This window comes from Juglans microcarpa x Juglans regia, chromosome 6S, assembly GCF_004785595.1.
Source record: "Juglans microcarpa x Juglans regia isolate MS1-56 chromosome 6S, Jm3101_v1.0, whole genome shotgun sequence".
NCBI classification, from domain to species: domain Eukaryota; kingdom Viridiplantae; phylum Streptophyta; class Magnoliopsida; order Fagales; family Juglandaceae; genus Juglans; species Juglans microcarpa x Juglans regia.
In genome coordinates, this window is record NC_054605.1 from 18,261,966 (window position 1) to 18,274,354 (window position 12,389).

The window sequence follows — 12,389 nt, forward strand, 5'->3', positions numbered from 1 at the left end:
TATCGAGAAACAAATCACGTAGCCAACAAACTTGCCAAATTGGATTTTAGTAGAAATGAGGCTTTTTTTGAGTCCACTCACAACCTACCGTAATACATTCTGAGAGTTGTTCGTATGTATAAAGCTAGTTTACACGTTCTCCATCAGAAATAACAGGTTTGATTACAAGTTTGTTTCTTTTACTGGCCTTTTATGTTATTTTGGTTTATCTTTATCATTTGTTGCTTCAGTTATTTTGTTAGTTTGGATGCTTTTGTTAGTTTGCTGCTTTTGTTCTGATGTACATATAGTGTTTAGTTAGTTTGGATGCCTGGGTTTGGTCTTCTAGTTAGTTTTGAATGTGTAACCCCCAAGTGTCAAGATATAACCACGGATTTCTTCTGCCATCAATGAGAGCTATCAATAAAATTAAGATACCGTCCTCTTATTATTAAAGGAGAGAGAGAGAGAAGAAGAAGAAGAAGTTCTTGTTCTCATCCAGTTCTTTCTTGCTAGCATGAACACTGTACTTGATCAACCATCTTAATTAGTGTATCATCAAATGAAATGGGCATCTTTCTTTTTCTGAGCCTCGGCTGCGGAATCAAATGTGGCTAGAGGGAGCCATAAAAGAGACCAAATTAAATTACTAAAAAAAACTCAGGTACTGTAGGGGGCTGCTCGTCATGTGGTCAGTACCAAGAAAAGAAGGAAGGTGAGACACGTTTATGTATATTATTTTGATCTTCGGGCTGAACTTCTAGGAGCAAGAAACAGGTTAATTTGAAATCCCAAAAGTTTGTGATCAGAATAATCATTCTACATGGCAATAAGCATACACCCAACTCACAAGAATTTACCTTCAATTCCTTCAAAGGGCCGACTTTTTCGAGTTTACGTGAGTTTAAGAATCACAATCCAGCAGCCTGCAGAGAAATAGAAGTTTAACAAGATTTTCATCCAAGAATGATTTTTATTTTTGAAAAAGTATGTAAATAATCAGTATAGCCAATCAGGCATGAACCACCCCCGCTATTAAACAGTCGATAGTCACATATATCTGAACTAAGTAATCAACATTATATTGGGAAAGTTACAGAAATCAGTTAAAAAAATGCTTTATCACACCACTTCCATCGATCAACCTCGAGTGCAAAGAAAAGAGGTCAAATAAGAAAAGGTTATGGGTTTCAGTCCCCTAGCCTAAGAGACCCAAACGTAAACGTGCCAACTCCTCCAGCTGATTTTGTCACTTTTATTAAATTTCTTCTTGTCATGTCCACTGGAGCTTTCATTATCTGGTGTTACAGATGTCAAAAGGGCAACATTAATTTAACTAAATGGTGCTACCTTAACTAAATAAATCCTCAATAAGCTACACAAGTTTATCAAAAATCCATCCAACACCAAATAATTTGGATGATCATATTTGGCTCTTGTACAGAGGAGCACTTTCACTCTGTTTTTCCTAGTTCTCAATTTATTTTTTATAAATTTCCGTTGCAACCCTGTACTACTCTATATTCAACTATCCAAACTTGTCTAGCTTACATACCCCAGATACCTAAACAATCAAATCATCAGGTTAAAGTCATATTCTGAAGATTCATTGAATAAAACTCAAGAACTTCACATACCAAAGAAGTAATTATTTTTCTAAATATTCAACATCAATTCACAAAGTAAACCAAGATTGATGTATCATGCTGTAATCTTACCATTCTCTTTTCAATCAAGGGTACATAACTTGACCAAAACCAATACCCACATGGCCCCCGATGTCATGAATACTTTGAAGGAATTGAAGGGGGATCCAAGTGCAATCAGCCAAATCACCCTTCAAGTGCTTTCTTAGACTATTCTGAACGCTCTCTGTACTCCGTTTAACTACATCAATGACTCTCTGGTAACCTGCAGCCGCATAGGCAAGAGTAAAACACAATTATGAATCATGAACAAAAAATCTGTCTCTACTTCTTCAATACTACTTCAATCACTCCCAGTCACCTGCAGCATCTAATGGTAAAGGGAGACGAATATACTCTATTACTTATTATTTCTTTTGGCAAGGACAGATTTTTTATTTTTTATAAGTACATGTACTCTATTATTTTATTTAAGGCTATTATTATTTTTATAGCTACTTTTTTTTTTTTTTTTGTTGCCTAACCCACTGCATGAGAAATTTAAATGAACTGGTACCTGTGAGGCGGTTTGTCAGTTGCACCAATTTTAGTTAATCAAATTTAACCCTTAAATTACCAAAGTGATTCTTGCCAAGATATTGATGCAGTAAGTTCAGAGTCTATTCTATAAGTTATTATAAATGATAGCTAACTAAATTACCGCCATGGGAATTCACTAGTGTCTATTCCAGCTTGGTGGAGCTCATCGACATATTGTAATGCCTCACGGCACTCTTCCCGATCATCAAAAAATTCCTCCTTGTCACCTTCTATCTGATATGTTTCATGGCCTTTGCCGGCAACCACCTGCAGCAAAAATCCTTCTTGTCAACTTTTTTCTTTGTTAAAAAAGAGCTAATCAGCAACTGCACATATAAATCAGTTTCCATTGCATTTAATTATAATTTTTTGGGGTTATTTCTTATTTTGTTTTATTACATGCCGACTTGTTTGCAGAATTAGCGTTAATATAGAAACAAGCCAACTAAAATTTTTATGATATCCAAAAACGTGCCTTTAGATTGGAGTGACTTTTTTCCTTCCCATTTTGTGATGTTCGTGCGTATATTATAAAAAATATATATTTTTTGTGAGGTTCAAGAACTTACAACCATATCACCCTCCTCCCCCATGGCGACAGCACAACGTACAGCCACCCGTCTGATATCATGCAGGAAAATCCTATGACCATTTGGAAGAGGTGGGTAGTAATCATTCTCACCATATTTTAGGTAATCATGCATTGTCCATCCTACGCCAGCCAACATATCATCCAAAATGTCCACTGAAAAGGATGAAACATCCAGGGATTAGCATTATGCTTCCAGGAATTTGATAGAGAGAACAATCACAAGGAAGGATGACCACGCACTTACTCAGTGCTACAGGACAATCCTTACTCTCTTATATGTAACAATTTTCAATGGTAGTATAGGAATTCGTTCCTTAGAGAGAATGGTCAAGTATACATACATGGATCTTCATTCTTTGAATTGTCAGATGTCAGAATCGTCACATCACTTTTATCTGTGGCAATCTTTGTCATCATAGGTCTCTTCCCCCTGTCCCCCTCACCAACACAACCAAAAACTTCACAAAAAGCATGCATTTTAATCAGGAAAGGTATCCAATTTATTAACTGTTACTTGCGGCAAAAATTTTAAAGAATCGGGAACCATGGATGCTCAACTAGAAACTTTTCTTTGATCGGTAATGCTCAACTAGAAACTTAAGATTCATCGAGCCATTTAAGTACCAAGAATCTTGCAAGGCAGTTTATATAATTTTTTAATAACTCGAGGCAGTTGGTATAATTAATTGAACAAGCGTAAGAACCTTCATATCCTGTGAATTTTGGTGCTAAAACAACAGTGAACCTAGACATCACCACTTTCCTTCAGCAACAGTCAAAGACTGAAAAACGGATACCTTTTGCCACGATACCGTTAATATATGAATCAGTTCTGGAGGGAGACTTTCTAAGTATGAGCATAGTCTCTATGTCTATATCTGTGTTCGAGCATCTGTCTTTCTACGAGTCCATAGAAATTAGAATTAAGAATTAAAAGGAAACACGAGCATACCAGTGATAATCCTCCTAGGTCCAAGCTCTCTTACTGAATCAAGTAGTCTAGACAGGGCATCGGGAGTATGAGCATAGTCCACGATCACACCAAAAGCCTGCTCCTCATCAATCAACTCACACCGTCCAGGAACTGCATCAACCTCTTCAATTCCTCTGACAATGTCTTCTAACGGTGCCCCAACAGAAATTCCAACCGCCACGGCTGCAAGAATATTATAAATATTATGCCTCCCAAGCAACCCCGATGAAATCTCCAGTATGCCGTGAGGCGTATTAACCAAAACCTGTGTCTCAAACAAAGAGAGCTCAAACTTGAGCGGATGGACATCCGCATTCTTATTCTCCATAGCAAAGGTAATAACTGGCACATCTGGGTTCCCTTGTGCTACAAAGAAAGGTGCATTTGGGTCGTCAATGTTGACAACTTTCCTGTTTCGCTCCGGGTCCACCATCCTTGAAAATAGTTTAGCCTTTGAATCCCTGTACTCCTCCTCAGTTCCATGAAAATCCAAATGGTCTCTCGTCAAATTTGTGAAAACAGCAATATCAAAATCAACTTCATCACACCTACCTAGTGCTAGTCCATGAGAAGAAGCCTCCATGACAACCGCTTCAGTCCCATTATGGAGCATCTTCGCCATCAAATTCTGTATCAAAACAGCATCCGGGGTCGTGTTAGAGGACTCCAATTTGTTATCCCCATGGACATAATAAGCAACCGTGCTCAACATCCCAGTTCTCAATCCCATCGCTTCGTACATGCCCTTTATTAAATATGCCGTGGTCGTCTTTCCATTTGTCCCCGTTATCCCAATCACAGCCATATTCTTTGACGGATGCCTATAAAAAGATGCGGCCAATGCCGCAAGAACCGCATTGGTGTCTTCCACGATCACCAATGCCTTACAACCCAATGTCTCCTCTATATCTATCTCCTTACTCGCCACCACCGCCACTGCCCCCCTCTTATCAGCCTCGGTTAGATACAAATGCCCGTCAGTTTTCCTCCCGACACAACACACAAACAAGTCTCCGGGGCAAACCACCCTGGAATCATGTTGAATCCCGGTAATCTCGACCTCTAAATCACCATAAACCGACACGGGTACAACCTTACTCTCATCCAAAAGCTCAGCCAAACTCATCTTGAACTTGGGTTCGACAATCCTAGTCTTAGATTTACCATAACCATCAAAATCCAAATCAAACGATGAATCTAAAGAAGGCCCGCGTTTGTTATCACCGAATTTATTAACCTCTTCGTCGAATTTCTCCGAGCCGTCTTCGTCCGAGCCCTCCGAGACCACTCTGAGTCCCTGAAGCTCGTCGATTTCCTCCAAATCCACGACTTCTTCGGGTTCCAACTCTTCGATCTTCTCAACTTCCGCGTTCTCTTTCTTCTTCGGGTTCGGTTTCAGAAGCCCTTTCTTCACGAACTCCTTGCGCTGCAGGGCAATGGCTTTATCAATGTCGCCGAATAAATCATCCCCCGTGTCGTCGTCTGCGTTGGGATTTTCGGAAGGGTCTTCCACGTCAGCAATGGCGGAGAGGTATGTGGACTGGTGCTTCTGAAAGTCATCCTCTGCGAGCTTCCGGGCACGGTTGGCCTGGCGGTAAATTTGCTGGAACTTGGATACTCCATGGCCGGAATCTTCCGCAGCCTCGGGTGGGTCGTCGTCTGACGGTTCCGGGTAGAAGATGCCGTCGGGTCCGATAGCAGTGGGGGGTCGGAGAGTGAGAATTGGAGAAGAAGTGAAAGAAAGACAGTTGGGTTTGGGGGGAAATAATTGGGGTTTTAGAGAGAAAAAGGGGAGTGGTGGTGCCGACAGCGAGCGTGGGATCGAGATGAAAGTGAAGGCCATGAGAGAGAGAGAGAGTTTTTAGAGGGAAGACGGGGGGATAGGGTTTTATGCTTTTGGAGAGATGGATTAATGGCGGCGGCTAGATCTATTAGTATATTACACCCGAGTTTTAGGAAAAGCAAAATTCTATAGGACCCATACCATTTTCATCTCGTAAAAATAAAAATGTGGCTGAATCATCTAATAAAAAATTATTTAATAGGAATAAATATGTCATATTTTATCTAATAATGTATGATATTATTTATTTTATAATAAAAATATTTTTATAATCTAATTATTACATTAAATCATATTAATTTATAAATTTAATTTTATAAAACAAATTCTGTGACTAAAACATTTCAAAAAATTAGATCTCTTTTAATTACATAAATAAATATGAGAGTCATATATAGATATAGTATTAAACTTTTATTCGAAATTTATACTCTCCCAAATTTTGAGTGCATAATTAAAAAATAAGTAATTTTAGATATAATTTTAAGTATATAAGTCTCATACAAAAAGAATTATTTCATTATTTAAAAATTAACTTTTTATGTAATTTTTATATTTATTTATATTTTTCAAAAAAAAAAGTGCGAAAATTACATAATACTGAGACCATACAAAATCATTTCACTTAAAAAATATCTCAAATTTTGGAAATGATTAAAGCATTTAAGCCTACTGTCTAATTTTTAGCTGTCAACCACTCATAAATACTTTCAAGGTTCAATGGAATATGTGTTTTTGATATAATAAACACAAGAATGCATAAATTATTAGCTTTTATTTATGTAAAATTAATTAATATAAACAAAGATAATAAAATTAAGTGCAGAAGGTAGTGACGCTTATATTTGAATTTGTTGTGGGATAACTGATATATTAAGCTAGCGCCCGTCTTGGACGTGCTTTTCTCATTGCGGGCCTGGCTTAAAAGCTAAAACTATATGTCGTACGAATTGAACAAACCTAGCCCAAACGACGGATGGACGGTCCATGTGAATTAACTGGCATAGATTTTAAGAGCTAGAGATATAATCTGATATAGTTTTATAAGATTTATTTATATCTAATTTATCGTAAAAATAACTTTATAATCTGATATACCATATCAAATTATATCAGTTTGTGAATTTACTTTTATATAATTCTTTTATGATTAAAGTATTTCTCGAACTTTAACACTAAATAAAAATGATTTGTACCGTCTTCAAATATATGAGTTCGGTGCAATCACTTTGAAAAAAAGTAAAGCATATTTGATTCATATGAAAAATCTATTTTTTCATGGTAAATTTCTTTAAAGGACTAGAAGGACTTGCATGCTTTATAATTATATCTAACATTACTCAGAATTAAACCGTAATACACATGTATGTTAGCTCGACCAGAGAAAGCAAGGCCGACGTTGATGAACAAGCATATCCTTGCAAAGAAAGAAAGAACAAATCATATCAGCTTGACAAAAAAAAAAAAAAAAAAAATGCGATAAAGATATAAATCAATTAATTCTTGCATATAAATAACTCCATATGTTAAAGTGATTATTCTCATCGAAAAATATATCTTCATCTTCAAATAAAAATTTCATAAAATATTGATCCACCGTTCTCAAATTAATTGTGGAGTTAATTTTCTTGTCCGACTCTCTTGCATGCATGGTCTTTTCTTTTGTGAGCCACCAATTTAGGTATGAAGTGATAGCTTAAGGTGCAATGTTCATATAATAGTAGGAAAATAAATGTTGATGCTGTTTAATTGATGCAATGTTCACATTCTTTTTAGCATAATCATATTGTAAGTATTGCCCTTAAGCATAACTCCAATACTTTAAATCCACCGTCGGGATTAACATAATAAAACGAAATTTTAAGATTTAAAGTAGAATGGAGATAGAAATATGAAATGAACTCTATAATATTTATATTAAAATAATAACGTCATTATATATTATAATAAATAGATGAAAAATATGAAAATATGAAGTTTGAAGATTTACTGTTGATTAAAAAAAATGACTACCTAAATGATTTAAATTTTACATTTTACATGCAAATATAGGCTAATAGACAAAAAGCAGTGCAGCCAGGTGAAGTAGCTGTGCTTGAGAAGGTATTTGCAGAATATGTCAATAGCACTGGAGGCAACCTATACCAACATGGTGAGCTTTCCTATGTAGGAATTATTGCTTGAATTATATACGTTGAGTCCTCCCCCTGTGGTCTTAATTCTGAATCTGAGATTACAAAGTTGGAACTTCTTCTGCAGCTGAACTACTGTCTGTTCAAATGCTATAAAAGTAGTTAATGTAATTACTACTTCCCGCCAAAAACACGACCACTTCAAGCCTTAAAAACTCCACCTTTGCTTGTCATAGCCACCACCACCGCCACCCAAGAGAGCATACATGGCTATGGACTCCAAGGTTGTGAAACCGGACCTGGTCCTGATCCTGGACTTCGGGTCACAGTACACCCACCTCATAGCTCGCAGAATCTGCTCCCTCGCCATCTTCTCCCTCTGCATCTCCGGGACCTCCCCGCTTTCTTCCATCACAGAACTCAACCCACGGGTCGTTAAATTCTCCGGTGGACCTGACTTCGTCCACACCCCTAATTCCCCTTCCTTCGCGCCCGGGTTCCCAGAGTGGGCGCAGTCCAACGGCGTCGTCGTTTTGGGTATCTGCTACGGCCTCCATCTGATCGTCCAGAGGCTTGGCGGGGAGGTCGTGGTCGGCGAGAAGCAGGAGTACAGGAGGATGGAAATCCACGTCGAGCGGGCTCCGGTCCAGGGGCTGTTTGGGTCGAAGCGGATAGGGGATAAGCAAGTTGTGTGGATGAGCCACGGCGATGAGGTGGTGGCGCTGCCCTGTGGCTTCGAGGTCGTGGCACGTAGCCAGCAAGGTGCAATGGCTGCCATCGAAAACAGGGAAAAGAGGTTTTACGGTCTCCAGTATCACCCGGAGGTAACTGTGCTCTACTTTTGATTGAACTTCACGATATAAATAATAAAACATATCTATCTCTATTAATATAAATTTTTTCTCAAAATTTATGATTATAATAATAGAGTAAATCTACTGATTTCAAAATCGGAGTCTATGGTTCATGTACTTCATCTATTTAATTAAATATTGATGTCAGAGGTTCAGCTTCTTGAAAAACCGGTAGATTTCTTCGGCATGAGTCCTTTTTGTACTTTGGCGTAAAAACGTGTTATTTGGAAATTGCTTTTGGTGTTTTTGTTTAAGATCCCATAGGTTTCTTCAGTTTGCAAATGGTTTAAGGGAGCTGTTTGAATGTGAGCGATGAAATTTTTTTTTTCCCTCTTTTTTCCTTGTTATCATTCGAGTAAACCTTGATGCAGAAAAAAGAAAGGAACGAGAGTATCAGAGTGGGTGACACATTGCTGGGTTGTTACTGATGAGCTGCATTACTGGGTGGAATATTTCTCTGTGCAGGTGACACATTTGCCTGAAGGAATGGAAACACTGCGGCACTTTCTGTTTAATGTTTGTGGGTCACTGCTGGATGGAATATGGAAAACATATTGGATGAGGAAATCAAAGTGATCCAAAGTACAGTGAGGAATGAAGATCATGTAATCTGTGCTCTATCAGGTGGTGTGGATTCTGCAGTTGCTGCTACTCTTGTGCATAAGGCAATAGAAGACAGGCTCCATTGTATTTTTGTTGACAGTGGCTTATTGAGGTGAGAGTGCGAACAGCTTCTTCTGAGGACACAATTATCAGTTCCATACTTGTTTTGCAGAATGTTTTAAATAACAAAGAGCAAAATAATGCTTGGAGAACGTTTGTTTATGTGATGGACTTAATATTGCTCTTAGTGTCTTCCTCATGAGGATTTTTATCGATGGTTTCTGTTTCCTATAGGTATAAGGAGAGAGAACGTGTGATGGAAACCCTCGAAAGGGATCTTCATTTACCTGTTACTTGTGTTGATGCAACAGAACAATTTCTTAGCAAGTTAAAAGTTGTGGTAGATTCTGAAATGAAAAGGAAAATTATCGGGAAGGAATTCATTTCCATATTCGATGCCTTTGCCCAAGAGTTGAAAGACAAACTGGGAAGTAAACCAGCTTACTTGGTCCAGGGGACTCTATATCCAGATGTGATTGAATCTTGTCCACCCCCTAGAACTGGAAGAACACACTCCCCTACGATCAAGACCCACCATAATGTTGGAGGGCTTCCTAAGGACATGATACTGAAGCTGATTGAACCTCTTAAATTTCTCTTTAAGGATGAGGTGCCATTTCAACCTCCCTAGTGGCTTCTATTTACTTATCTGCATGATTAGTATCTTGCAGTGATGTTATTTTGGTTCCTACTTGATGATGTGTACAGGTCCGTCAACTAGGAAGGATTTTGAATGTTCCGAAGACATTTTTAAAGCGTCATCCATTCCCCGGGCCTGGTCTTGCAGTACGAGTGTTAGGTGATGTAACTGAAGGCAATGCCTTAGACATCCTCCGCCAAGTGTGTCTCATTTTTCCCTGGATTCATTGGCTTTCTTGGTTACCTTTTAACGTTAATCCCTTGTGAATGTTTTTTCAGGTTGATGAGATATTCATTCAATCAATCAAGGATGCTGGGCTATATGATTCAATATGGCAAGCTCTTGCCGTGTTTTTACCAGTAAGAACAGTTGGAGTTCAAGGTGATCATAGAACACATTCTCATGTCGTTGCTCTGAGAGCTGTTACCAGTCAAGATGGAATGACGGCAAATTGGTGAGTTTCTCTTAAAATTTGTTTTTTTATATTTGTACTGCTATGCAGTTTTAAAGTATTTCTCTTTTATAAAACCTTTTAGCAGCCTTTTCTCTATAATTTGGGCATGTAAGTTCTGGAACATATGGTCATGTCAATCATTTGTGAGATGAATACTTCAGGACTCAAACCTACTACCAGTTACTTGTGCATGTGTGTGGAAGGTATGCTAGAGGTGTTTAAATTATGAATTAGCTTATAGCACACAAAAGTGTCCCCATTTCTGTCCAGAACTCGAGCTTTTGATCATTATTTGCCTGGATACTTGTTTTACACACTAGTCTGGAAATGCTTACAGATTTTTTTATTATTATTAAATTGAGCTGGGGTTTGAGATAGGCAGGTTGTGATCGAGCAGCCTTGTCTGTTTATGATAAGTTAGATATGGTTGAAGTAATGGTTGTGTACTTCAACCATATATCCTAGACATATATGCTTGTCAAATGAATTCATCTGCACATTTACTAAACTGAGGTCTAGCGTGAAGAAATTCTTGGGCCTAACTCATCTCATAAAATCGGTTTTAAAAGAGATGATTGTTCTTTTCTTATAAACATGCCCAAAACCTTGTCCACAGGCAATGCGGGATTAATCCTCAACACTTTCTCTCACGTGCAGGCCAGTATTTTTCCCGGTCCATGTCACGGGATAAGTAGTGTGGGCCCTCATTCGTCCTATGGCAAACTCTAATTCCATGAAGAAATTCATGGGCTTAACTCATCTTATAAAACCGGATCTATAAGAAATGATTGTTCTTTTGGCATTCATATGTTTTCGCCTCGCCACAAGACTGATAAATGTGGGGGGTGACATTTTTCTAGCTGAAGCTCACCTAGGATAAGTGGAAGACCCAAAAAAGATGTGAAAACCTGCAAGTAAGCACCCAAACAAATTAAGCTTTAAGGAGTGAGAACGAGATAGAGTGAAATGTTTTTGAGTAATGAAGAGGATATTAGGTTTATCACCTCCTCATATTTTGCCTATGCTTCTCTTTCTGCAAATATGCTAACCCTTCGGCTCTCCATCCTTGCAAAGATGTATACCATGAACCATGGCAGTGGTCAATTAGTGTCTCATGTTGTAGATATATTTTTGTTAGCTTGCATATGTCCTCGCTTTCTAACCGGAGCTTTTTGCTCTTGAGTTGGTATCAACTGTAATGGTGCACTCTTCCAAAAATTAATTTTAGTTTTACTTGTTCTTTTCATCAGTACAATTTTAAATGCTCACATTTGTCTACCTTTGTCTCCACTTTGAAATTGTGAGATTCCAGGTACTATTTTGAGCACAACTTCCTTGATGATGTGGCACGAAAGATCTGCAACAGTGCTTGGGGAGTAAATCCAGTCGTTCAAGACATTACATCAAAGCCTCCATCAACAATTGAGTGGGAATGATCCGATGTCAAATGCTTACAGCTCGATGAGGAGTTACAAAATCTGTGGTGGTATATCGAGTTCTAGGTCTTGACCATTTATGGTTGTCCCATGTACTCGGGCTATGTCTATCTTTTTCGTCAATAAAATTATAGTTTAACGATATAAAAAAAAAATGTTGCCAAGAACTTGAGAGCTGTCATCTCATGGCAAGAGATTTTAAATATACTAGGTGATGAAATTATTATAGACTTTCTGAGGCAATATCAATGACTTGGGGGTAGTTATGAAAGAAAGTTTTTCTGAATCAATTTGATAATTTTGTGTATGTGAGGATAGTAATTCATTGCGCCCACTAAAGAGTCAATCAGAAGTTTGGTGGCCTCCAAATGAAATAATGGGAATGTACTAAGATATATACACATATGAGAGTTTTCTATTGGTTGACATTGAGATCCTGATGCAAAAGCTTAGAGCAATGGCATCTGAGATTATTCGAGCACTTGGTTATTTTAAACACTTTGTAAGCCACCGCTTTCCAGCTTACTTTGTGCTTTGTATTGAGAAGGTGATCATCTTGACACCAGAAGAAGTTTTGGGAGTAAGAAACTCAAGAACT

General features: G+C 38.0%; 1 protein-coding gene and 1 pseudogene across 1 annotated transcript; one reads left to right on the forward strand and one right to left on the reverse strand.

Annotated features, from left to right (window-relative positions):
- Positions 1–697: 697 nt before the first annotated feature.
- On the reverse strand, positions 698–5,662 carry LOC121237524 (UDP-N-acetylmuramoyl-L-alanyl-D-glutamate--2,6-diaminopimelate ligase MurE homolog, chloroplastic). Its single transcript, XM_041134289.1, has 6 exons — positions 3,749–5,662; positions 3,138–3,254; positions 2,774–2,949; positions 2,326–2,471; positions 1,698–1,890; positions 698–905 (listed from the first exon to the last, which is right to left on the reverse strand). Exons 1-5 carry the CDS (start codon positions 5,610–5,612, stop codon positions 1,872–1,874), a joined length of 2,322 nt encoding a protein of 773 aa, XP_040990223.1. The 5' UTR covers positions 5,613–5,662; the 3' UTR covers positions 698–905; positions 1,698–1,871.
- Positions 5,663–7,931: 2,269 nt separating this feature from the next.
- On the forward strand, positions 7,932–12,389 carry LOC121237556 (annotated as a pseudogene).

Coding starts and splice junctions, on each gene's coding strand:
- LOC121237524 (XM_041134289.1), bottom strand. CDS start 5,612: ATGGCCTTCACTTTCATCTCGATCCCACGCTCGCTGTCGGCACCACCA. Junction 3,255..3,748: donor ACCTAGGAGGATTATCACTG/GTATGCTCGTGT, acceptor CTTTTTGTGAAG/TTTTTGGTTGTGTTGGTGAG. Junction 2,950..3,137: donor TTCAAAGAATGAAGATCCAT/GTATGTATACTT, acceptor CATCCTTTTCAG/TGGACATTTTGGATGATATG.